The sequence below is a fragment of the Momordica charantia genome (genome assembly GCF_013281855.1).
Source record: "Momordica charantia cultivar OHB3-1 chromosome 6 unlocalized genomic scaffold, Mcharantia_2.0 BLBB01000006.1, whole genome shotgun sequence".
In the NCBI taxonomy this organism is placed as follows: domain Eukaryota; kingdom Viridiplantae; phylum Streptophyta; class Magnoliopsida; order Cucurbitales; family Cucurbitaceae; genus Momordica; species Momordica charantia.
This window is the reverse complement of record NW_028275164.1, coordinates 4,424,473-4,450,550: the sequence shown is the minus strand read 5'-3', so window position 1 is coordinate 4,450,550 and position 26,078 is coordinate 4,424,473. Positions and strand designations below refer to the sequence as shown.

General features: G+C 36.1%; 3 protein-coding genes and 1 long non-coding RNA gene across 7 annotated transcripts; 2 read left to right on the top strand and 2 right to left on the bottom strand.

The window, feature by feature from the left end:
• Window positions 1-9: 9 nt before the first annotated feature.
• LOC111007095 (uncharacterized) lies at window positions 10-2,970 on the bottom strand. Of its 2 annotated transcripts, none has more exons than XR_015791640.1 (5): window positions 2,830-2,970; window positions 2,505-2,712; window positions 1,297-1,358; window positions 473-904; window positions 10-307 (listed from the first exon to the last, which is right to left on the bottom strand). It is a non-coding gene; the product is annotated as an uncharacterized LOC111007095 (long non-coding RNA). The 2 variants fall into 2 exon arrangements; XR_002600963.2 differs by having other exon boundaries at window positions 790-904.
• On the top strand, window positions 1,441-4,479 carry STP7 (sugar transporter protein 7). The gene is made up of 4 exons (XM_022279283.2): window positions 1,441-1,979; window positions 2,384-2,703; window positions 2,872-3,498; window positions 3,737-4,479. The coding sequence occupies exons 1-4, from the start codon at window positions 1,835-1,837 to the stop codon at window positions 4,178-4,180; spliced, it is 1,536 nt and encodes a 511-aa protein (XP_022134975.1). The 5' UTR covers window positions 1,441-1,834; the 3' UTR covers window positions 4,181-4,479.
• Window positions 4,480-5,709: 1,230 nt separating this feature from the next.
• On the bottom strand, window positions 5,710-7,006 carry LOC111006990 (uncharacterized). Its single transcript, XM_022279117.2, has one exon. It carries the CDS (start codon window positions 6,895-6,897, stop codon window positions 5,971-5,973), a length of 927 nt encoding a protein of 308 aa, XP_022134809.1. The 5' UTR covers window positions 6,898-7,006; the 3' UTR covers window positions 5,710-5,970.
• Window positions 7,007-8,094: 1,088 nt separating this feature from the next.
• DCL4 (dicer-like 4) lies at window positions 8,095-25,793 on the top strand. Of its 3 annotated transcripts, none has more exons than XM_088124829.1 (25): window positions 8,095-8,915; window positions 9,387-9,564; window positions 10,841-10,951; window positions 11,372-11,512; window positions 11,618-11,690; window positions 12,621-12,685; window positions 13,155-13,298; window positions 13,379-13,507; window positions 15,860-16,001; window positions 16,227-16,323; window positions 16,592-16,784; window positions 18,083-18,243; window positions 18,324-18,530; window positions 18,657-18,922; window positions 18,998-19,269; window positions 19,359-19,795; window positions 20,146-20,246; window positions 21,277-21,479; window positions 21,564-21,773; window positions 22,462-22,920; window positions 23,062-23,334; window positions 23,819-24,145; window positions 24,740-25,067; window positions 25,146-25,260; window positions 25,345-25,793. In XM_088124829.1, exons 1-25 carry the CDS (start codon window positions 8,749-8,751, stop codon window positions 25,502-25,504), a joined length of 4,959 nt encoding a protein of 1,652 aa, XP_087980955.1. In that variant the 5' UTR covers window positions 8,095-8,748; the 3' UTR covers window positions 25,505-25,793. The 3 variants fall into 3 exon arrangements, with proteins under 3 accessions (XP_087980955.1, XP_022134939.1, XP_022134940.1); XM_022279247.2 differs by having other exon boundaries at window positions 8,096-8,915; window positions 21,274-21,479; XM_022279248.2 differs by lacking the exons at window positions 8,095-8,915; window positions 9,387-9,564; window positions 10,841-10,951; window positions 11,372-11,512 and having other exon boundaries at window positions 11,612-11,690; window positions 12,621-12,707; window positions 21,274-21,479.
• Window positions 25,794-26,078: the final 285 nt, after the last annotated feature.

The following is a 26,078-nucleotide window of genomic DNA, read 5'->3' as shown; positions in this document are numbered from 1 at the left end:
GGCACATGGTAGCCTCAAATTTGTGTCTTTTATTCTTCCTCATAACCAGCATGTTCGTGCATCAAGTCCATGGATATTCCTGGCTGGTTAAGTTACAATCAAGATATTGCTATCTATAAATTTTAATAATAATAATCTTAAAAAAATAAATGCCAACTTGATTAGTCGACTTAATTACTTCAATCATCAATTGTTCATTTAAATATTTTGAATTGTGTTTGAACCATTTTCCAAACTTTCTTCTTCTCTAATTCATGTTCCATATGAACACATAAGGTATTGACCACGGTTGCCAGCCTGCTATATTCTGCAAAATTCGAATAAAATTAATTCAGACATCAACCACAGAGCAAATAAGACCATAATTTAAATTCTAAAGTTCAAATACGCCATTAAAATTTTCTAAAAGTTTATGAGCTAAATAAATATAAGCACAGTAAAAAAATTTAGGGACTAAATTTATAATTCTAACCTCCTTTACTTGGTGTTGGAATATCGATCACTAAAATCAGCAAATCATTTTCTTCCATTTTCTAGGTCTTAATTGTAATAAAGTTTGCATCTTAATTTGGTGGGAATGGACTCAGGAAATTAATACCCACATTAAAAGCATGGACTTTTTAGCTGCAACTTGCAACAAGAGCTAAGCATGTCATTTCAGGAAGCAAGTCCAGACAAGTTTTGATAAAGAATTCAGAATCAAAAGAGACAAAGAAACAAACACACAACAAAGTCTTTGAAATCAGCAATGTCTCCAAGTGGAGCTTAGCTCACAACTATATAACTTACAAAATGATGATGCCAACTCAGAAAGACAGGGGCCCCTTTTTCCAGAAACAGCTCTTTTCCAGACGTACACACATCACATAGCTTAACCAAGCCTTGGAAAAGTAGAATTCAGTGCCTGTCATTGAAAGATCTGTTATTTCAGGTTAATAATATCTAAAAAATAATTGAAACAATTTTGAAGATTTAACAATAATCTTTTGTCTGTTTATGTGTGTATTGTATTGATTTTACAGTGGAAGATGAACACACTTGGTATTATTGAAATACGAACAAATTTCTGAAAATTGTTCAGGAAAAATAACTTTCTAGAATATGCTTAGATACTATTTCTTTTATTATGTTTTTGCAAATGATCTATTTAATAAAACAAAAGTCATCTTCCGTTCTAAAATCACAAGTTTGATAAATAATAATTTTAGGTGAACAATAACAAAAATTATTAAAACCCGGATTTTAAAGACAAAAGCATAAAATTCTTCATCTCTCTCTTCATATTTTGAGACTTACCTGTTGAGGGGAAAAGCTACTGGGTGACAACTTCGACTTTGAATGAGACAAAATATACCAAGCTATCAACAAAACAAGGGGAGTTATTCAGTGTTAATAAAGTTAAACCCCGAAGGCCAATAAAATCAAACAAATAAGTAGATAGTCAATGCAAATCTCAACTACCAAACTTGTAACAAATTCAACGCAACCCCATTACAAATATCTAGAGAACAAAAAAGAAAGAAAAAGAAAAACTAAAAATAAACTTGGTCTACTGGAAGCTGTATGATTGTTTTATGATTGCCATTAAAATTTAAAGGAAAAAGATAGCTAAGACACGGACTTAATTCTCCCTGACCAAAATATTTAAAGTTTGGTTTCCCATCTTTCTTCCTATGTAGGTGAATAGGGGCGATCCCTCTTCAGTCTTCACCCCCTAATAAACTGAAGAAATCCCCGAAAGGTTAGAAACAGATAACAGGTTCTTCATGCGTTGAGAATTGAAGATTGAACCGAGGAAGTAGAGATTTTTGTTGAGAAGTGAAGATCTGTGAAGATGGCAGGTGGGTCTCTCGCTCCGGCTGGAGTGGCCAAGGAGAGAGCAGAGCAGTACAAAGGAAGAGTCACACCTTATGTGGTTATTGCATGTCTTGTGGCTGCTGTTGGTGGCTCAATTTTTGGTTATGATATAGGAATTTCAGGTACTTTCTGTTTTCTGTATCCAACTTCATACAGAATATCTTCGATTTTCTCCAGAAAAGTGGAGAATCTCCAAGATTATCTCAGGCTATTCCACTTTTCTTTTTTTCTTGATGATGTCGGGGTGGGGGGGTAAGGATCTCAGAATATCCAGCAAAAGAATATAAAAATTTATGACTTTGATGCAGAGTAATTTAGCTAAGGATAGCAGTATTAAGCAATCAGGAATAAACGAACCACAAGAGTTATCTCAACTTTAAGTTGTGGGTCTAAGTAAGATGGTGCAAAAAGCAACATTCATAATTTCCTGATTTTCCCCACGACTATTATAGGACTCCATAGGATCTGAGTAAACGAATCAAACATTTAAAGGATCTTTTTGAAATGTTAACTTTATGATCAACAGGTGGGGTGACATCTATGGATCCCTTCCTTGAAAAATTCTTTCCCACTGTGCACAAAAACAAGATGCGTGCACACGAAAACAATTACTGCAAGTACAATAATCAAGGGCTTGCAGCGTTTACCTCTTCCCTATATCTTGCTGGATTAGTTTCCTCATTGGTGGCCTCTCCCGTCACCAGGAACTACGGGCGCCGTGCAAGCATAGTCTGCGGTGGGATTAGTTTTCTTGTGGGGGCAACTCTAAATGCTGCCGCTGTCAATCTTGAAATGCTCATCCTAGGAAGAATAATGCTCGGAGTAGGCATCGGCTTTGGGAATCAGGTATTTTTCCTGCACCACATAATTAAGAAAATGGACTGCGTTACATAAGCACCCTTCATTTGCAATCATTTAAATGCAAAAAGTAATAATATTAGATACTTTGACTAGAAAGGAATTCATTTTCACCTCATTCCTAATATATTAATGCTTTTTTTTTTGTCGTTAAAGGCAGTTCCACTCTACTTATCAGAGATGGCACCAACTCATCTTCGGGGAGGCCTGAACATGATGTTTCAGCTGGCAACTACTCTTGGGATCTTCACGGCAAATATGATCAATTATGGAACACAGAAGCTTGATCCATGGGGATGGAGACTCTCTCTGGGTTTGGCTGCATTTCCAGCTCTGTTAATGACGGTGGGAGGCTTTCTTCTACCTGAGACACCCAACAGTTTAATGGAGAGGGGAGCAAAAGAAAAGGGAAGAAAAATCCTTGAGAAAATCCGAGGCACAAACGATGTGGATGCAGAGTATGAAGACATCCTAGAAGCAAGTGAATTTGCTAATTCAATCAAACATCCTTTTAGAAACATCTTTAAGAGGAGAAACAGACCACAGTTGGTCATGTCAATTTTCATGCCAACATTTCAGATCCTCACAGGCATAAACTCAATTCTATTTTATGCTCCAGTGTTGTTTCAGAGCATGGGGTTTGGGGGAGAAGCTGCTCTCTACTCCTCAGCTGCAACAGGAGCAGTTCTAGCCTCTTCGACGCTGATTTCGATAGCAACCGTCGACAGATTGGGCCGTAGAGTACTGCTGATCTCTGGTGGAATACAAATGATAACATGCCAGGCAAGATTCCATCATCTTTCAATATCATGCTATTGCTAACTAATTAAAATTTGAAATAGTCCTTATTCTTTGATGTGAAATGCTGGTGAATTAACCTAACTCGGTTGAAAAACAACAAAACAAATGAGATTGAATGAGAGATTGTTCACTTACACATCAATAGAAGAGACAGAAGTCCATCAGACGCCTTCAAGCTTCCAAATCGCTGATTATTGACTCTTCGTGTGAAAAAAAACAGGTCGTGGTCGCTATTATCCTAGGGGTAAAGTTTGGGAACAACCAGGAGCTACCAAAAGGGTTCTCGATTCTGGTGGTGATAGTGATTTGCCTCTTCGTTCTGGCCTTCGGATGGTCATGGGGGCCACTAGGTTGGACAATACCGAGCGAGATATTCCCTTTGGAAACTCGATCGGCCGGACAAAGCATCACAGTAGCAGTGAACCTTCTTTTCACCTTCATAATCGCGCAATCGTTTCTTTCCCTGCTCTGCGGTCTGAAGTACGGCATCTTCCTGTTCTTCGCCGGTTGGATCACTGTGATGACCGTCTTCGTCTACATCTTCCTGCCCGAAACGAAAGGAATTCCGATTGAAGAGATGATACTGATGTGGAGAAAGCACTGGTTCTGGAAGAAGATCATGCCTCCAATTGCAGACGATGAACAGAGTAAGGATGGCATATGATTCTCCGTCGAAATCTGATCAACGATAAATCAATAGAACAATAAAACTTCCATATACATTAAGTTCTATCCCTTTGTTGATTGTCATTCAAACCTCCGAAACGCAGAAGAAGCAATTTAGAAAGATCTTAAGCGAAGGAAGTATGAAAATTTTCAGATTACATACATGAAACCAAATTTCCCGCGGCAGTAAGGAGCTCGAATTCCCGCCCTGTATTTTGTAATATTCTATCCTGGAATTCCAAATTCCATGGTTATAAATTTTCATATTTGTTTATAATAGTTTCTTGAATTTTAAAATTTTTATCTATTAGGTTTTTCAACTTTAAAATATCTCATAAATTCTTGAAATTCTTTTTTGTTTGTCATAAGTTTCTAATATATTCCACGTTTAAAACTTAATAAACCTATAAGACATAAAATTAAATTTTGTATTCAATATGATTCAAAATTGAATTTGTTTCCTTTTTTTTTTACAAAATATAGGGATGGAGATTCAAGTTTGCAATCTTTTGATTGGACATAGGTACATTAACCTATTGAACAACAGTGGACAACCCTTTCGTTTGTACTGTTTTATATACAATCATAAATGGATCTATATTCAATAACAATAAATCATATAACAAAAATAATAAATAAATATAATTTAATTGTCAATTTTTATATTTTTATAATATTATTCTATTAACTAATTGTATTCATATTATTGTAAATACGTTATTTTTGGTCGATTTAATTAGGCCCAACATATTAAATATATAACATGGGTCAACTTGTTTAACTTAATAATTTCAAATAATATTAAATTTCACTATGGCATACGTTTCAACACGTGTTTTAACTTTTAAGGACTCAAATAAGAAAAAACAAACAAACATGTGTTTTAAAAAAATAAGACAACTTAATATAGTATGAGTACCAACAAAAAAAGTATGAATTTTTTAGTGTTTTAAACTTTTACATTTGAATTTGATTTGCCTTACATTAATTTTGTAAAATTTCAAACACTATGTTATATTTAAACACACGTATTTATTTTGTGTTATTTTGTAAATGCCTCGAATTTTTAACATCTTCCAAAATTCCATGTTGATTTAATAGTATTTAAATATTGATATAATGCACTGATCAAATTAACAAATCATATATAAAAAGTAGTCCAATTATATAAAATAATGAGGGTGAAGGAAAAAAAACATTCGAAAAAATTAAAATGTTGATTGATAACCCTTTTATTTTTAGTTTTATGCTTTGAAAAATTAGGTTTGTTTTTTACAATTTCATAAGTTTGATCATCTCTCTTAAAAACATGATTGAACCATTCTAGCAAAGTAAATCAAAACAATTAAGAAAGAAAGAGTTCAAATTCCAACCACCTCCTTAGGAATCAATTTTTTCGAGCAGTAGTACCATAAGATATGATAGTAAGTTTAATTTTAAAAACCCAAATAAAAAATGAAATGATTATCGAGAAGTTTGCAATACGATTGCCGTTTCTAATGGACAGATTTGGTATAGCAACGAGACTGATGAAAGGGTAGAGGCAAATATGATACAGATTCAGATTGTTGGAAGAAGAACAGAAAGCAGTTCAAAAAGGGAGAGGATTAAATCCTTGCTCGGGCCATCTAATTTTACATGCTTTGATCGAAGGAGAAGCAAAACAGAGGGTTGAAGATTTGGGTGGATAAGCAGAAACGCGAAAGATGAACTGACGAATACTAAAAGAAGATTCAGCTTTAAAAATGGCGAAATTACTGTCAAAATTTTGGAATGTTCGTACACTTCTCAGTTAGGGTTCTGTTCTAAGCTCTGCCATCTGGAATGAAGAGCATCAACCACACCGTTAAAGCTATCGAATCTACAACTCACCAAATCAACCTTAACGCCAAGCCTCTCGGCTCCGGCCGCCGTCACCGGCCCGTGCGCGGCCACCACCATTTCCGGCCACCTCTTTCTCATCGTCTCCCACTCGAACCCTAAATCCCTCAAGCTTTTCAGCAGGCCCTCCACTTCCCCAGTACTTGTGAACACAATGGCATCCAATTTCTCATCTCTCTCCACGAGCTGCCTCGCGCACCCGGGTCCGGCCCATCGGGTCTCGTACGCATCGACCCGAACCGGAACCCATCCGTTCGCCTCCAGGTCGTGGAGGAAGTTCGGAACTACCGGAGGCTCCTCCAGCCCCACGACGCGAGGAACCGGACACAGAACCCGCCGGCGGTTTCCAACTCCAAGAGCCTCCACTAAACCACTCGGAGTTGCTATTTTAGGGAGCACGACTTGAATTCTACTCGCGTTAGGGCAAATTTGGGAAATAAATCCATGGTCGAGAAGCTCCGAATCCTTACCTAGGGCAGCGATTAGAAAAGTCTCGCCCTGCGACGGTAGCAAGGGTTCGCCGATTTCAGTTGCAGCGTCGAGGAGAGCTGAAATTCCGGCGCGGGAAGTGAAAGCGACGGCGGAGAAGGATTCGAGATTTGGGGGAAGGATGTGGGATTTGATGGCGTGGGGAGTGGGCTGGACGGTGAGGGTGGGGCACCACAGGGGATCCATGCCTTTGAGAGTGAGGAGGCGGGAGAGGCTGCCGGCGTAGTTCTGCGGCGTCGTGAAAGCCGCCGTACGCCGAATGGAGTGGCCGGGAATGGCGGAAGAAGGAGATGAACCGAGTGGATTTTGGCGGATTGGGCCGGGACGGCCGGCGCTGGTGCTCATTTTTCCTTTTTTTTTCTTCCTTTTTTTTTCGTACTTCACGGAGTTTGAAGTTTTCTCGTGGTGAACAAAATATTATTTTTAATCTATATTCACAAAATATTTATACTGGTATTTTTCTATTCAATAATAAATGGAAAAAGCTACTAAAATAAATAAACTGAACGGAAAAGAATTTGTTTTTTTTATTACGAATGGAAAGACTTGTCACGTGGGCTACGCTGGGAGTTACTTCCCCTTGGTTAATTGTGATAATGATGGAGGGAATCTCCAATGAAAAACTATAAATATTTATTGCCAAATATATATATAATACAATATTTATTTTAGTATTTCAACTTTAAAATTGAATTACTTTGGTCATTTAAGTTATTTTTTGATTTGATATTTGGTGCGCCAACTCATGTGCCGTCAATGGTGTATTTGAGATGCCTTTTTCTAAAAAACAAAAAATAATTTTCATTGCTTAAAATTTTAAGAAAATACATTACGCCATCTGTAAACACTATAAAAAATGTCTTGACCACGTGCTAATATATAGCCATGTCAAGACATTACCATATATACTCGAAAATAAATGTTCAACATGTTATTTTATTTTTGAAAGGTAATACATTTAAATAGATATCTTAAAATTTGAGAATTATAATGTAATCAGATTAAAAGATAAAATATAACTATTTTTTTTAATTTTAGATTAAAACTTTGAAACTGTAATGAACTAATATTGAAAGTTCAGGGGTGGTGTTCAAGCTTTTTTTTTTTGTAATAGTAAGAGCAATGTTGGGAATTACGAAATTATAAAACAGGGATAGAGAAGAGGAAAAATAAATTGCAGATTTTAGTATAATTTGTTAGATAAGATGGTAATAAATTTGTCTATACCATCAGTAGAGTTTGTGACAATGAATATGGCTTTTAGGAAAATTAAGCAGTTTATTGAAAACTTTACTTTTCTAGTATCTCTTCGCTTCCCGTCTCGAAACTGACCTACAGCGCAGTGCTAAATTCGCTTTGTAAATACCATTTCAAAATTAGACAGTTGGATTCCTACACATAATTCATTAAAAAAAAAAAAAACTCTCAAAATTACGATTTATTTAGTAGGGTTAAAATAGACTTTTTAAAGTTGTAGACCATAAACTACCGGTCCCAGAAAATGGCGGTTCCCGGCTCACCGAGAGAAAGAAACGGCGACGACTCCAGCAAGAAGCAGCAAGAAAATGACTCTCAAAGAACTGACGACACCACCATGCGAAGCGACCTTGTTGAATTAAAGAACCAAAAAAACCAAGTTGAGTTCTACAGCATTTAATTTATTTCCATGGCAGAGAATTCTTCAGGGACCTTTCGAAAACCTCGCGGACAACCAAAGGAAGTTACCGTACCAACAAGAAAAAACCCGTTTTCTGCTGTGTCCCTAAATCTCCATTAATAAATTCCACAGAATCTGGTTTCGAATCGTCGTCTCTTTCTCGATTAAGAAGTCGTAATCAGCCTGCAACACATTCACGACTCAGATTTCACCTCCACAGGGACCGAATTACTTGCTCATTAAGTTTGGAATTGTGACTGTAGGCTTTCTACCTGCTGGGTCTTGGTCTTCGTCTTCTTCCACGACTTGGGTCCCACCCATTTGTACGGATATTCGCGTGCCCACCCGAAGACCAAGACATTACTCGCTTACAGAGCACGTAGCGTAGTGTTTGTTTTTCCTTCTTTTACTGTGCTCTGCTTTTTTCTCAATATCTGACATTCTGACCAACGGGAAAAGCTCATTCTGCTCTGTGGTTGTATCTTCTTTCCCATTTCTCTCTGTTTTTTCTTACCTTCGGCGAGCTGGGAGTTGGGTTTATGATGCCTGATGGGGATACTAATTCTATGGCTGCCGATAGCGACAATTTTCAACACACTAGTTTGGGGCCTGTTGAGAGTTTTGTGGGTCTGTCTCTGGTGGATGATCAAGAACCGGGTCCAAGCTCAAGAGCATCAGAGAAAGATCCCAGGAGAAAAGCAAGGAAGTAAGTCATTTCATAAGGTTATATTTTTAGTGCATTTGTTTGGCTGTGTTTACAGTCACAATGTCGCATTTAGTTTTTCAACTATCAACAATGTTTTTAATGCTTTCCTAAAGGAAGTACAAATTGATTGTTAAGTTAACGTTCTAAGTGATGAATTTGCTGAGTAGTTGAAAGTCATATTTACGCTATCTCATTCTTTTAACTTCGTATTTTATGTAACTTTTCTCAAATATACATCCTGTGTGAAACGCGTGTCTTAAGTTCATGCTTTCCCTTGAACTTAATTTTGAGATTTTACAGAACTACTCACATCAACGAAATACTTGTTTCTTTTGAAAGAAGGCGAAGATTTCACTGAACTGCTCAACGTTCTATCACTATCAGCTGTTTTCGTTCCCTTTTTAAATTTCATACAGATTAGTTTCACTATTACAAATTGATTATAATATTTTTTCATCTGTCTTTTTGTAGATATCAATTGGAGCTGTGCAAGAAAGCTTTGGAAGAGAATATCATTCTGTATCTTGGGACAGGATGTGGGAAGACACATATCGCTGTACTTCTGATGTACGAGATGAGGCACTTAATCAGGAGGTCCCAGAAGGGTATATGTGTTTTTCTGGCACCTACAGTTGCTTTAGTACAGCAGGTGAACGGGCAGTAGCCCCCCAAAACTATTCTCGTATGATAGTTAATTGACGTAAATAAATTCTGTCTGCCGTCTTCTCAAGTTGAAACTTGAAATTATGCAGAAATTTAGTGGTTTTTATAATGGGAAGAAACTGAGTACATTTCTGTCTTTTCCTTGTTGAAATTTGGCGTAGTGGTAGGGTGAGGCCTTGATCTCTTTCACCTATTGGCATCACCATTTTTCATTGGTTTGTGTTGTAACTTTTAATCAAGGAAGCATGGAAGTGTCATATTTTGCACTTGACATCATTAAAAGAGTAATAAATTTTCATTCACGTGAAAGTTGGCCCTTGGAACCTAATACTACGTGGTAAGCTAACTACCAAATTGCAATTAAGAAATTCAAAACAAGAGTAAAAGTTTGTAACTAACAGAAAATCAACCAAGTGATAAGACCACGTTTCAAGAACTTTTCAATGAATGACTGCGACAAACAGACTAGGTTCTGTTTTGTCTCTTTATTAAATAGCTGGGAACAACTGAAAATCAAAAGATGGTTTCATGACTGCTTGACTTCCTCACAGAGTAAACGCCAAGTTAGCTTCAACAACAGTTAGACCCACAACGAGCTTAGCTAATAAGTTCTAGCTCCTTGATTATTTCTTATTCAAATAAAGGCATATACTTCTGATTGAGAAAGTGTTGAAGAGAATTCGAGATAATGGACGCTCTTCATTCTTCACCAAAAAACATGAGAAAATATTCCCTGTTGACAATATTTCTCTCAAGTTTTGTTGATAAACTAAGCAATGAGCTATCAGATAACAACCTCTCCCTGTATAGTTTACATTTTATGCCTTTGTCCAGTAGCTCCAAAGATACCATATATGTCAGCCTCTAAGTACTATTTGGTCCACACGTTATCACATGCCATCATTTGTTGTATGTACGTTCTAACATTTTCTATTTGCCATGATATTCATACCTTTGCTTTTGGTTATCCATAACAAATCATTTTTTTTCTTTTCTTTTTCTTTTTTCACCATTGGCACCCAGAATTTCCTGTTCTCCTGTTTGCTGAGTATAACACATATAATTTGGCTATATCTACAATTATTTTTGACTATGTATACAGTTCATCTTAAAGTTACTTTATGCATACTAATTGCACGCTTAATGTCAAAAATCTATTTGCTTATATAAATGATCTTAGATGAAATATGTCTATCAATATGTGTACGAATGATGCCAAAGTTCAATGTAAAGGATCCTTTCTGTTGCTTGTCACATTTTAGCAAGCAAAGGTTATAGAAGACTCTACAGATTTCAAGGTCAGGGTCTACTGTGGAGGTTCCAAGTGCTTGAATAGCCATTATGATTGGGAAAGAGAGATGGAAGAACATGAGGTGACTATCCGTTTATATTATACCTATTGATATATCTAAGTTAGGATTGCCAAGCGCTAATGTATTAGTTTCTGTTGGGAGGGGGCTTTCTCATTGACCTGCCCTTAGGTTTTCTCGTCTTTGCTTTTGGTTTGTTAATATATTTGTTTCTAGTCAGCCATACTTGCATGGTATTTATTCTTGAGATTGGAATATTAAAAAAGAATATGGTTAACTTGTTACATTACAGATATTTTATTATGAACCAAAAAGATTCTATTATGATTTGTTTTAATGTTAGTGTCTTGTGAGAAGATGGTGAAAATAATTAGTTTAGATCGTTTAGTTCAATAGAAATGAATATTTTTCAATGCACACATAAAAAGTTCTCTGTATCTTCTTCTTGATCTCATTTACATCTTATGCCATGATCTTTTGCAGGTTTTTGTCATGACCCCTGAAATATTACTGCGCACTTTACACCACTGCTATATCAAGATGGAGTTTGTTGAACTTCTAATATTTGATGAATGCCATCATGCTCAAGTCAAAAGTGACCATTCTTATGCAGAAATCATGAGAGTTAAGGATTTCTATATGCATATATGTACTTGGGCCAGAAGGGTTGATATCTCTCCTGCTGACCGCTTAATTTCTTAATATAATTTATGTCCAATATTTATGTAGGTGTTCTATAAAACAAATGTGGCTAAACGACCCCGGATATTTGGCATGACTGCATCTCCAGTTGTAGGAAAAGGTATATCCTTTTATAATATTTTGAATTTCATAAGAAGCCTATTCTTCGGTTCTATCAGTTTATTTTTCCTGAGTACACATTCTTTATTTTAATAATTGCAAAGGTTATAAAATAGGTAACACTATGAATCCTTGGAATTTTTTGTCATAAAGATGTCCATGCTTTTTACAGTGTTTTTAAGTACCAGTGCAGGATTCTTGAATTACCGGGTTTTTGTTCATAGAATCAGGCATCTGGTTTCAACAATTTTTGTTTCTGTAGTGCTTCTATTTCATGTCTATGTCATGATGATTGCAGTTTGTAAATGATAATATTTTCTTCCTTGAATCTACTTTTTCTAATTGGGTTTTTAGTCTCTGAGTTGTTGTCTGGTAAATTTAATTGGTCATATCTTGGTGGCTGGTGGGTCAATTGTGATCCTCAACTAAGCAGGTGGAGTTGTGAGGTTGTTCGGTTACACTTTATGTATTTAGGTTTGCCCATGTGGACTCTTGATCTCGTTCTTTCTGGGATCTACTGATGATAATATTTTTTTGATGAAAGAAGGGAGGTTAATTTTGATCCAACCTGTGTTAAGTGGAATCCTCTATTTTGCTTTCTCGGTTTAAAGTTGCTCGCGTCAGTTGGCTGTATTTTAGGGGAAAAAAATATTTTTTTTGGGAAGGATGGAGGGAAGGGGTTGCATCTGATTAAGTGGAAAGCAGTTCTAAGAATGTTGAGGAGGGGGCCCTCCTTTATATAGAGAACCTTATTGATCATTGTGAGTATGAGTGTCATTCCTAAGGTTTGTACTCTGAGAGTGACAAGAATCCTTGGATGTTTTGATTTTCATTTTCTTGGGATATTTTCTACTTTATTGTAGATGACATGTCTTGCCTTTGCTTGCCAGTTTGTTTTATTCAGATCATTGTTCTACTTCTACTAATTCAGGTGCTTGCAATCAGCAAAATTTATCTAAAAGCATCAATAGTCTTGAGAAGTTACTTGATGCAAAGGTGGGTTGTGGAACTACCTGAGGTATATATATCTGTATATTTTAATGAGAAACACTGTAGTTATTATTATTTTTGATAAAGAGACTGTAATTATCATATAGAAAATCATAAAATGCTACAGCTTAATAAATGAATCTTAAAGAATTACAAGGTAAGGTCAGAGGAAAGGCCACTTATGTTAAATATACGAAGGTTCAATCAAGTACTAAACTGGACTCTTTTTTTCTTGAAAAAAATAACAATTCTAACTATTCATAGATCAAGCACAATTCTTCGCTGTTCTGCTTTCATGTGTCAAACCTAAAAACTAATCCCATTGGAGTATTAAAATTTCCTCGAGGAAACACCAAAAATTTGAGCAAACATAGACTTGAAATCACAACTGCCAACCAAACATATTCCAAGAATTTATTTTTATCCCTATGGTCAAGAAAAGTTTAGCTTATAAAATTTGACCGACATTTCGTAGGTTTATTCAGTTGAAGATAGGGAAGAACTGGATGCATTTGTGTCATCGCCACTTGTTAAAATATATTATTATGGTCCTGTTGCAAATGGGTTATCTGGCTCATTTATGACTTACTGTAGCCTACTCGAGGACATGAAACGCCAGGTATTTTGGCAATTAGTCTTTGTCTTAGCTTTGTTATCTAAATTGACCTCAACTTCTTGCTTTTCTTGCGACAAGAGCAGTGCATAGTGGTTCTTGGTCAGATGAAAGGAGAGCATGAAGATCTGCGGGCCACCAAGAAATTATTATGCCGAATGCATGATAATATCATATTTTGTTTGGAAAACCTTGGTGTTTGGGGGGCATTGCAGGTAAGTTTTTTGGGCATCTAATGCTTTCTCATTTCCCTGTTTTTGTTATTTTCTTTACTTGATGTTTGTGCTGACCTTTTGTTTTGTTTTTTGTTTTTTGTTTTTGTGTGGTTGGAGGGCATGGAATAAAGAGTTTGAAATGCTCTATCAATAATATAAGGGGTTTTCTTTTTCTTTTTTTATTTTTTGGTGAGGTGAGGGTAGCAAATCCTACATTGTTTTAGTAGACAAAAGTTTAGTGAAATTCACATATTTATATGGTTTGTTCTCATTGCACAAACTACAAAGGATGTATTGTCTCCTTTTCTTTTCATTATGCTGGTGGATGTGCTTCCCAACTCATTTCTAGGGGGATGGAAAGAGACTTAAGTGACCGTTTCTATGTTGGGAGAAAAAAGGTTCACATTATCTATCTTCAGTCATAGATGATAACTATTCTTTTTGGTCTTGGTAGTGAGGAAATGTTTCTTCAGTTTAACGGTATTTGAGTCTTTTTGTTTCAATTCTCGGGAAATTTAAAGTCTAGCATTTCAATGCTTGGGAAATTTAAAGTCCTCGGGTTTGGATGGTATGACAAATGAGTTTTTTAAAAAAACTTGGAACATCTTGAAACCAAATATAGTAAAGGTGTTCTATTAACAATAGGACAAATGAAACTTACATTTGCCTCATTCCTAGGAAGATAAGAGCAAACCGAGTAAGTGAGTATAGAACTATTAGCTTGATCACTTCCCTGTATAAAATAATTTCCAAGGTGCTGGCTGACAGACTAAAAAAAATCCTTCCTTTTATCATTGATGATGCTCAAGCGGCTTTTGTAAAGGGGAGACAGATTATTGACGCAATCATGGTGGCTTCGGAGGTTGTGGGGGATTGGAAAGAGAAGAAAAAGGAAGGTTTTTTTTTTTTTTCCTATCAAACTAGATCTTGAAAAAAGCCCATGAAAAGGTGGATTGGGGTTACCTAGATGCCATTATGGAGTTCAAAGGCTTTGGCCAAAGGTGGAGGATGTGGCTTAAAGGCTGTCTTTCTTCGGTCAATTTCTCCGTTCTTATAAATGGTGAACCGAGAGGGAAGATTTTTGCAAAAAGAGGATTGACAAGGAGATCCACTCTCCCCTTTCCTTTTCACTATTATCGGTGATTCCTTCAGTCTTCTGTTGTGAAAAAAGTTCTCTAAGAAGCTCTTCCCAATTCACGTACCAACGATTACTTCAACGCAGAACGAAATAAATGCACTTCGAAAACGTCGTCGGCAATTACACCGATTGAATGCTGCACTTCGAAAATGGCGTCAGCAATTACACCGATTTAATGCTCACCAACGGACTTCACCGGATATTAAGTGACGCTTCGTCTTATATATATCACAGATTTTATCATTTGTAATATATAAACTTTGTCTTATATACACTTCGTCTATATATCTTCCTTCATCTTCTTCTACTGTTTGTCGGAAATACATATACAAAGTGTCTGGGGGTACCAGTGGAGTGAGAGTACGCACAACGTCTACGGAAGGGGGAAGTCCACATCGAGATCAAACGTGGGTTGAGTTGTAGGAGGAGAAGAGAAGCCATCGAAAAACAAGAAGTATGTACATCGAACTAGAACATACATGTAATACATTCGAAAAGATGGTGAGTAAAGCACATGCACGGGCAGATAGATTGGCGAAAGAGAACAAACAACTCCGAGATAGAGTGGCAGCATTGGAAACTTGTTTGCGAGCTCTGGAGGAACTGCGGGGATAGCTATATGTTTATTTGGGTAACACGTTCGGGTCAGACACGTGTCAGACACTCCAATACTTTTGACGCTTATTGGAGACGTATCGCGTACTTGTTAGTTCAATAGATGTGTGTCACACACTAGTCGTACAAAGTGAATATAGGATCGACACTTGTGAGATACGTATTGAACTCTTGTTAAGCATCAGAAATAGAGGTAAATAGTCATATATGATAAAATAATAAAATTTGAGAGCAAAACACATCCACCTCATTTTTTAAGAATAAATTGCATAAATTTATTGATTTTGAATGGTATAAAAATGATATATACTTAAAAAAAATTGTATATTTTAATAAATGTGTCATTGCAGTGCCGTATCCTAGATGTTTAGGAGATAACGTGTCACCGTTGTCCGTGTCGTATCTTTGTCTTGTGACCGTATTCGTGCTTTTTAGATACTCATTATGAAGAGTTACCAAGAGGCATCATCTTTTAAAATCTAACATAATGGTGGGTGATCCTGTGTGGAAAAATCATGTAGATCTTTTTCTGTTTGTTTACTATTGTCTGTCTTCATGTTGGCTTTACTTATTTTCTGTTTTATTATCTGTCTTATTAGGCTAGTAAAATTCTTCTAAGTGGAGATAACTCTGAGCGAAGTGAATTGATAGAGGCAGCAGAGGGAAACCCAAATAATCACTCCTTAAGTGATAGATACCTTAATCAAGCTGCTGAAATTCTTGCCAAAGGTTGCAAAATAGGTACTTAAAATTTCTTCTGGAACAGATTGGATTTGCATTCCTCTCTGATTTAAGGCTGCTATGCTCATTCTTGTGATCTTGTGCTCAATTCTACAATTGAGGCATTATGTACAGTTCTTCATTGCTGGACCAGTACTGTCAACACTAACTGTAGTATCATGATAACCTTTGTGATCCTTTAACTGACATATTTGTGGTTTATTTTTCTTTTTTCCCGTGCTGTAGGTGGTGGAATGTCAGATACTTTAAATGCTGATATTTTGGAGTATCCATTTTTCTCAAAGAAGCTTTTACAACTTATTGAAATTCTTTCTTCCTTCAGGTTAGAATTGAAATCTTTTACCATCTATTATCTATTATTATATGTTAAAAAGGGATTTTGTCTGTGAAGAAATTTGTATGCTGTAATATTATTGAAATTACACAACCTAAAACGACGTACATGTATACACAAATCTATGGGGTGGCTAGATCTTCCTAGCAGGTCTGCACGCTTATGTCATTGGTAAATATAAATTTGTATTCAAGAAAGTGGATTTCTTGGAAAGCTTGCTAAGACCTGCTATTTTCTCTTTGTTTCTTCATTTCAGGCATCGACTCAACATGAAATGTATTATTTTTGTAAATAGAATAGTTATAGCACGGTCCTTGTCATACATATTGCAGAACCTCGAGTTTCTGGCATTTTGGAAGTGTGATTATCTTGTAGGAGTCCACTCTAAATTGAGGAGCATGTCAAGGAAGACCATGAACCATATTCTTATGAAGTTCCGGTCAGGGGAGGTAAGTTGTTACATCAAACCCCCCACCCAAAACCCCCACACACACACCAAGAGGCTAGCAAATGTGACCAGGTATCTCCTTGTTAGATTATTTGGTTCTGCTCGGCATTTCCTGCATTATGTCTTTGAAGGGAGGAGAGTTCGATTGAACTTCAAGTCATCAATTCCGTTGCTAGAACATGTCCTTCAGTTACTGTGTAATGTGTGATATGAATGTCCCATGGTCCATTACAAATATTTCTTTTGTTTTCGCTCCTATTAAAATATTTTTATTAACAATAAAAGGATGTAGCAGGTCTGAAGAGGATAAAGTGGAGGCAAAGAACTCAAATATCCTCCTAAACTTAAAACCCCCTGAAGGGTAAAGTATTACTAAAATATCTAGAGTAATTACAAGAACTCTTCAATGAAGAACTCCGAGTGAAAGATAGAAAATACACTAGGTCCAATAATCATACATATTCCTTTCAATCACTTCAAAACTTTTGCTAATTCCTCCTAACCACATTTTCTGAAAAAGTGCCTTCGATACATTACCTACACAATTCTAGTCCCTTTTTATGAAGGTATAATCCTGGCTACCGCTTTATTACACTAATGATATTATTATTCCTATATTTTCTTACAATGTTCGATCGTGACACGTCATGGTTCAATCTTTTAGAATGGTTCCTTTGGAAAGATGGCCTATGGACCAGGACCAGCCTACCTTTACTTTCTGCAAGGATATTTTCTTCACTACAAGCATTAGTATGTTGTGCTGGAAAATTTCCCTGTGTATCCATAAATAGAGGAGTAATGATGACATTAATTTGTAAAAGAGGGCGAATCCCCATCATCTACTAATAGCATGAAGAAGTAAATTAATCTTATACTGGCTCCTTAAGGGTTGCAGCCAATATTTGTATTTTCATCCTTCTTAGCTATCAAACTACTCCTAATCCCAAAACGCTGAGTTGTTAGGTTAGGGTAATATTAGTTATTTAATCCTCACAAATGAGCTCTGACATGTAGACTAAAAAATACCATAATTCGTGTTTCTTGTCAGTAAGATAAATGAATCAAATAGCATTGATACTGATTGAATTTTTAACTTGACGTCTCCTATCCCAGCATCATGTTAAACTATCATCAATCTTACAGGCTCAAACTATTAGATAAAATCATTCTCACTTATTCTCAATATTAATGAAAGTCTTGTTTCTGATTATTTTAACCTATTCTAGTATGTATGAGGCTAATGATTGTCAAATAATTGAAATTTATGATAAATCCTTGTGGCTCATTGCTCTCTGGCAGCTAAACCTCTTGGTTGCAACAAAGGTGGGTGAAGAAGGGCTTGATATTCAGACTTGCTGCCTCGTGATACGATTTGATCTTCCCGAAACAGTATCTAGCTTTATACAATCAAGAGGTCGAGCACGAATGCCACAGTCTGAATATGCATTCCTTGTTGATAGGTCCTCTTTTTATATTTATTTAAATCACAAACATTTTTCTAATAATATTCTTTAGCTGAACAAATTCTTCCATATGTCAGTGGAAATGAAAAGGAGCTAGGATTGATAGACGAATTTCAGAAAGATGAGAATCGGATGGACAGGGAAATTTCTTCTCGCTCATCCAGTGAGATATTTAATAGTCATGAAGAAAGCATCTATAGAGTTGCTTCAACTGGTGCATCTATCACTTCTGGACGTAGTATATCGTTACTGCATGAATTTTGCTCAAAACTTCCACATGATGAGTAAGCCTGAACGTTAAAGCTTTCTCATTAATACAGGATTACATATTCAATAACTTAAAACTCGTCCATTGTGCTTAATTTATCTTTAATACTATATAAATTTTCAAGATATTCTTGTATGAACAGGTACTTTGATCCCAAGCCAAAGTTTTTCTATTATGATGATCTAGCAGGAACTGTATGTCATGCTATTCTGCCCTCCAATGCTCCAATACACCAAATTATCAGCAGAACACAACCTTCTAGGGAAGGTGCTAAAAAGGATGCTTGTATAAAAGCTATTGAGGAATTGCATAAACTTGGTGCTCTCAATGACTTTCTTTTGCCAATGAGAGACGACGCCAATGAAGAAGAATTGGAACTTGACTCCTCTGATTCTGACAGATCTGAAGGTTCACTTGAGTAATTACCTGATTTTTAATTTTGATCTTTATGGGTCTTGATTGATATTTTAAGCATCATTGCAGATGAGACTTCACGAGGAGAACTTCATGAGATGTTAGTTCCTGCTGCTCTAAAAGATTCTTGGACTGGCTCGGGATATTTTATTCTCAACTGTTACCAAATTAAATTCAGTCCACATCCTAGAGATAGGATCTATAAAGAATTTGGTTTATTTGTCAAGGCAGCACTTCCCCAGGAGGCTGAGAGAATGGACATTGAGCTTCATCTTGCACGTGGTAGATCTGTAATGGTAAATTTGGTGCCATCAGGGGTTGTGGAGCTTTTGGAGGATGAGGTAAATGGTATATCTGTTTGCTTTGTAGTTTGTACTAAATAGTAATCTTTATCATTTTTTAACTTACTCAATGTATCTATGCTTTTCAGATTACCCAGGCAGAGAGTTTTCAGGAAATGTTTCTTAAGGTCATTTTGGACAGATCAGAATTTGTTCAGGAGTTTATTCCTTTGAGGAATAATGTCTCTAAATCTATTTCATCAACATCTTACTTGTTGCTTCCTCTGATTTTTCATGATAATGAGAGATCAGTTTCTATAGATTGGAAAGTTATTAGAAGATGTTTATTCTCCCCAATTTTCCAGATTCCTGGCTCTATTGTCAAGGAAACTGCTTGCTCGCATGCCCACTTGACTCTTTATGATGGCCGTAGAAGGACAAGTGATATCAAGAATAGTTTAGTGTATGTCCCGTACAAGCGTGAATTCTTTTTTGTTACTGACATTGTGAAAGGGAAGAATGGATACAGTCGAAGTCACTATAAGAACTCAAGCTCTTCAAGTCATTTTGAGCATTTAATTGAAAGGTGGGTTTCATGTTTTCTGGATTAGAATTTATTTAATGCTTCTCTAGTCTATGCAGAGCCTTTTAGATAGGCTTTTATTTTTCTGGTGTACATTTGGTTATATATATATGACATAACCACAGTCAAGATAGAGCATAGCTCAACGGTAATTGACATGTACTCCTTCCCTTGAGGACAAGGTTGGAGGTTCAATCCCCCATATATACGAGATAACCACATGAATAAGAAGGAAAAAATATATCAATTTGGCAACGAATTAGAATTTGACTCTAATATACTCTAGTATTCTTATATCTTTCTTTGTTGTTATTTGTATAACATTTATAAATTCGTATGAATGTTGTGATCAGGTTTGGCATTCATCTTAAATATCCTGAGCAGCCTCTTCTTTCTGCAAAACCCCTATTCCATTTGCACAACTTGCTACATGATAGACGGCAGGGCAATTCTGGTAATATTCTTAGTTCTTTTGCTACTTAGCCTGGTAATTGTAGTTTAAGTTTGCTGCATCAAATGTCTGGATATAGTACTTAAAACAGTCGGATCAAGTTTTCATTTCTGTAACTATTTTGACATCTTTTGCAACATTGCTTGAAACTCATTATTAAAGATTTTTTAAAATTGTTCTGTTAACTTAAATGATATTTTTGGTACTTGACCTGAAGGTATAGGGTCACTTTGTTCTTGATTATATTAACTGAATTTTTTTCTTGCTGAAAGAATCACCATAGAGAAAGACAGAGAGTTTCTGTTGATCTCAACAATTAGAACAGATCCATAAAGTTCGTTGAAAAGAAATTTCAAAGTATAGTCCCTTCCTCGATCAAGAATCTTGTGTCTCTCCCTGACCAGAGTAATCAAGTAAAAGCCCCTTCCCCCTTCCCTTCCTTCTTATAGTTATCTTCCCCTGGACCAATCACAATGCATTTGTCTGATGGGATCTGACAACTCGCAACAAAGAAAGTAATACTACCCCTACTAACGGACAAATCTGCTTCGGGAATCGTATATTTTTCTCAAATTACTCTCACTTATTGGCTATCTAATGATTGTCTTCCATGGCCTCTCTTCCCTGCCTTTTTTGTCGGAATACATGAAATGTATGGGTGGACCATCAGTTGCCTGTGTGATAACAGTTCAATTACAACGTTTAAGTTTCCTTAATACTTGCAAACTAAATTAAACTAACCACATCTTTTAAATGGTATGCTAAATATCATTCTTTCCAACTGTTAATTGTATTGTGATCAAAGTAATAACATATGTTTCTTAGATATTTAAATTGAGGAAGCCTAACTATTTACCATCCCCCTTCTAATCAGAAAGGCTCGTCTCTTTTTCTTTTAATAAGACTTAGAGGAAAGGTTTACCAATGATGACAATTAAATGCCCTTGCTTGATTTTGAAACTGTCTTAACCTTTCGGCATTTGCATTTTTTTTTCCTTAAAGAATTTACAAAATCTATATCTTGATACAGAAGCATGTTATCTGCAAGAGTATTTCATTGATTTGCCTCCCGAGCTTTGTCAGTTGAAGATAATTGGCTTTTCAAAAGATATCGGGAGCTCCATATCTTTGTTGCCATCAATTATGCATCGTCTAGAAAACTTGCTTGTTGCTATTGAATTGAAGTGTATGTTAGCAGCTGCTTTTCCAGATGGAGCCGAGGTTACTGCCAATAGAGTAAGTGCTTTGTCTTGCAGTTTGAAATTTCTGTTCACATTTGGTTCTTTTCATGCCTTGAACAGTTTTGTGTTTTCCTATTAGATTCTTGAAGCACTCACCACTGAGAAGTGCCAGGAACGCATTTCGCTGGAAAGGCTTGAAATACTTGGTGACGGTTTCCTTAAATTTGCAGTAGCAAGATACCTTTTTCTTACACACGACAAGTCTGATGAAGGAGAACTTACTAGAAGGCGTTCTTATTTAGTGAAAAATATCAATTTGTTCAAGCTAGCAACTAGAAAGAACTTACAGGTATGATGCAAATCCAAGGACGTGATCTTAAAGTCCTAGGTGCTAATTTGAACCACCATTTCACTGTTTATGCTTTTTCTGGAAAAAAAGAAAAAAAAAAGAAGGAAACTTAAAAGTAAATTGTTGTTCTATTGTTAATAATTTGATCACTTTTCTATCGTACTCTTCAGTATAAGCTTGTTAGTAATTGTTCAACCATGCATCCTTGAGTTGAAGAATCAGGAATTTCCATAGTCGATAAGTAAATCCGATTTTTAATCACTTTACTATTCCTTTACAATGATTAGTGATGACATCGGTGTGATGGAAGTTATCTGTACATTATATATTTGGGAATCTTTGATGATTGGTCTTCAGTTTCAAGATTTGATTTTATCGAAGAAAGAAAGTCCTCCTCGGTTGCTGTAATATTATTGAACAAATCCCAATGTTGTTATAAACTATTCTTAATAATTGGTGCTTCAAGTCACATAAAGAATTTACAACATCCTCCTCGATTGCTCATGTTGTTAGAACAAATATCAATGACCATGAGCAGTTCTTGTTATAAACTATTCTTAATGATTGGTGCTTCAAGTTACATAAAGACATTGTGTACATATCCTGAGATTGATCAATAAATGCTGTTGGCACTTATTAGTCTGTTAATTTCGAATAATCTTAGTGCATGTATGTGCTCTTTCTTCAGGTATACATACGTGACCAGCCATTTGAGCCTAGTCAATTTTATACACTTGGTCGTCCTTGCCCAAGAATATGTAATGAGGAAACTAGAGAAGATATTCATTCGCACTGTAATGCAACAAAAAATGCACAAGCCAGTGAGACCAAGTGCAGTAGAGGCCATCATTGGTTACATAAGAAAACAATCAGCGACGTGGTTGAAGCTCTGGTTGGGGCGTTCCTAGTTGACAGCGGCTTCAAAGCTGCAATTTCATTTCTAAAGTGGATCGGCATACAAGTAGAATTTGAAGCTTCACTAGTTACCAATGCTCTCATGTCAAGCAATGCTTACATCATACTTGCAGATAGAATAAACATTTCTGTACTTCAAAACTCATTAGGCCATCAATTTCTCCATAAAGGCCTGCTGCTGCAGGCACTCGTACATCCTTCTTACCACAAGCATGGAGGAGGTTGTTACCAGGTACGAAATTTCTCTTTATCCATCTCAAATGGTACTCTGTAATCTGCATTTCTACTGCGTTTGGAGATGGTATTTTCTCTTTATCAATTTCTCCATAAATGGTACTCTACATATTGATGATTTTGCTATGGTTTTGACCAGAGATTAGAGTTTCTTGGAGATGCTGTCCTGGATTACTTGATCACGTCATATCTATATTCAGCATATCCTAAGCTGAAGCCGGGTCTATTGACCGATTTGAGGTCAGTGTTTGTGAGGAATGAGGCCTTTGCCAATGTTGCAGTAGATAGATCTTTCTACAAGTATCTGATTTGTGATTCTACTAGCCTTCAAAGTGATATAAAAAGTTACGTAAACTTCATCAAAGCACCTTCTTCTGGAAGTGGTTCACTTGGGCTTCCGAGTTGTCCAAAGGTACTAGATACGCATTGATACATACTTTTAAACAATTCTAGAATTATCACGTGGACATTTCTAGTGACCAGGAGTATCTGTCAATTTAGTTGGAAAACACCTCTAAATTATACTTTTCAAGTAAATTCCAGTCTCTATAGATAGTATATAATCACTGTAGTTTCATACCAGTTGCATCTTTCAGTGACCCTCTTGCCCTCTATGCAAGAGAAGTTTTCTTCTCTGCGTTATTTATTTATTTTATTTTACTTACAGGCAATAGAAATTTCATTTACTCGAGATGTAAAAGGACCAATGTTTATAAATTGTTCTTGTCTTTATATATATTAGTCCTGGGGAAAAGATATTACATGCTGTACTGTCTTTGTATTAGTTGAGAGTATTTAAGGTTTAGGGAATGATTTTGTCGTGTTCGAGTGTCAAGAGAGGGAAGTGTGTTCTTCTGTTTGTTTGAAGATTTCAATGCTTGTATCTTATGTTGCAGGCTTTAGGAGATTTGGTTGAATCTTGTGTTGGGGCCGTTCTTGTTGATACAGGGTTCGACATGAACTATGTTTGGAAGATAATGCTATCTTTTCTGGATCCTATTATAAGCTTTTCAGGCTTCCAGCTTAGTCCTATTCGAGACATAATAGAATTTTGTCAAGATTGTGGCTCGAACCTTCAGTTTAATGAATCAAAAACAGGAAAATATTATTCTGTTGAAGCAGACGTAAAAGGAGATAACTTTCATGCCACTGCTTCTGCAGCCCATCGGCGAAAGAGAGATGCCAAGAAAATTGCTGCCAACCTCATACTCACCAAGTTAAAGGTGAATATGAGTATAATCATACTTATACAGTGCTCTTATGCCAAAAAACCATCAGCATTCTTTTACTTTACAATAAACAGACATTGAATATCATTGGAGTTTTTAATATTTGTTTTACACTTCACATTTTTGGAAAAGTCTCGTGTTAATGCTCAAAACAGTTGATATTTCTGGTCTTAAAGGTCCCTAAATATCTTGCTCTGTTCATAACTTTTAGAATAAAGATTTCTGGGAGGTGGAATTCTTTGGTAACCTCAAAAGAAAAAGAACAATATCATCACGGAGCTTAGTTCAGATGTTTTATATATGTTGTAAATTTACTATTTTGTCTAGTTTGGCCACCTGCTCTGTAGTATACTGAGTTGGATGGATCAAGTATCTATAGTTGTCTTTCGGTGCAAAGAATCTTTCAACTTTGAAGTATAGAGCTTTTGGGAATGCTAAAATTTTTAAATTTTGATCTGTGGTATCATCAAGTATTTCGATTATTTGTGACTTTAGACATGCCTCTGTTTCCCATGAACCATGACTTGCTAAGCTTATTTTTACCTACTTTTAAATGGTTTTAGTAACTTTATTAACTTATTGCTGCAGGCCCAGGGACTCATACCAGAGGTCAATTCATTGGAGGAAATTTTAAAGTCAAGCAGGAAGATGGAACCTAAATTGATTGGATATGATGAAACACCCTCTGTCACGATGGATCAAGCTGATAATGGTTTTGGAACAATAAAGGGGTTGGAATCTTCCGGTGCAGACTTAGATCCTTTTGTGCACAGTGAAGTTGGCAATGCTCATCCAGCACGCATTACACGGATAAGCAAAATGCTCGTATCTTCATCTGGAGCTGCACAAGAACAACTGGATCCTAGTCTGGCCTTTGATGGTCATGATAGTCCTACAGACGTGCAGTCGTCATCAGGTACCGCGACTGATAACTGTTCTTGGAGGGGGGTTATTATATGTCAAACTATTTTCTAATTAAAAGCTGTTTCTTTAGGTCGGTTGTGCAAAGCAACGGCCAGATCACGTCTGTATGAAATCTGTGCTGCAAACCATTGGAGTCCCCCTTCATTTGATTGCATGAATGAGGAAGGACCAAGCCATTTGAAGATGTAAGTCCTTGATGAATGCTGAGCTATCTGGGATAGGCATAGGAGAAATGGAAAAGGCTGGTTTTTGATTCAATATTTTTGCAGGTTCACTTACAAGGTTGTTTTAGAGATAGAAGAAGCCCCCGATACGATTTTCAAATTCTTCGGAGCACCTCATTTGAGGAAGAAGGCTGCGGCTGAGCATGCAGCCGAAGCAGCTATTTGGTACTTGAAAAAGGAAGGGTACTTGCCTGAGACAGATTGATACAATAATGACACTTCTCAAGCTTTCTTTATGTGAGAACTGAGAGCCATTCCCTGGGGATGGCTAATGTCCAAGTGTTGTAGAACATATTAATAGCCACAGTGAGATTGTACATAAAAGTTGTCTATTGAATTCTATAAATGCAGGGTGAGGAGTTTTGTGTAGTTTTGTAATTTTTTAAGATGTAAGTTTTGGTCAACTTTTGGGGTTTTACCCCCAAATTTGTGATGTAATATGAAACGATTACCATTTGCATTATGAAAATGGTCAACAATGGGTTCAATTTGCATTTGACAAAATTTGTCTTTTCTAGAGCAGGAATTCGAACTTCCGGCCTAAGATCTTTTTCTAGTTGAACTGTAGAAACTTATAAAGGTGGGTTATTATTATTATTATTAAACTTAGCCAAACAAAAGTATAATATTACATTTCTAACACTATTTTCAAATTTACAATATAAATACTATACCATACCATATTTTAAAAAACACACATAATGTTGTTTTTACAAAAATATAATATGTGTTGTTGTTCCTTTGTCCTTTTGAAAACACCAAATTATAATCTTCCATCT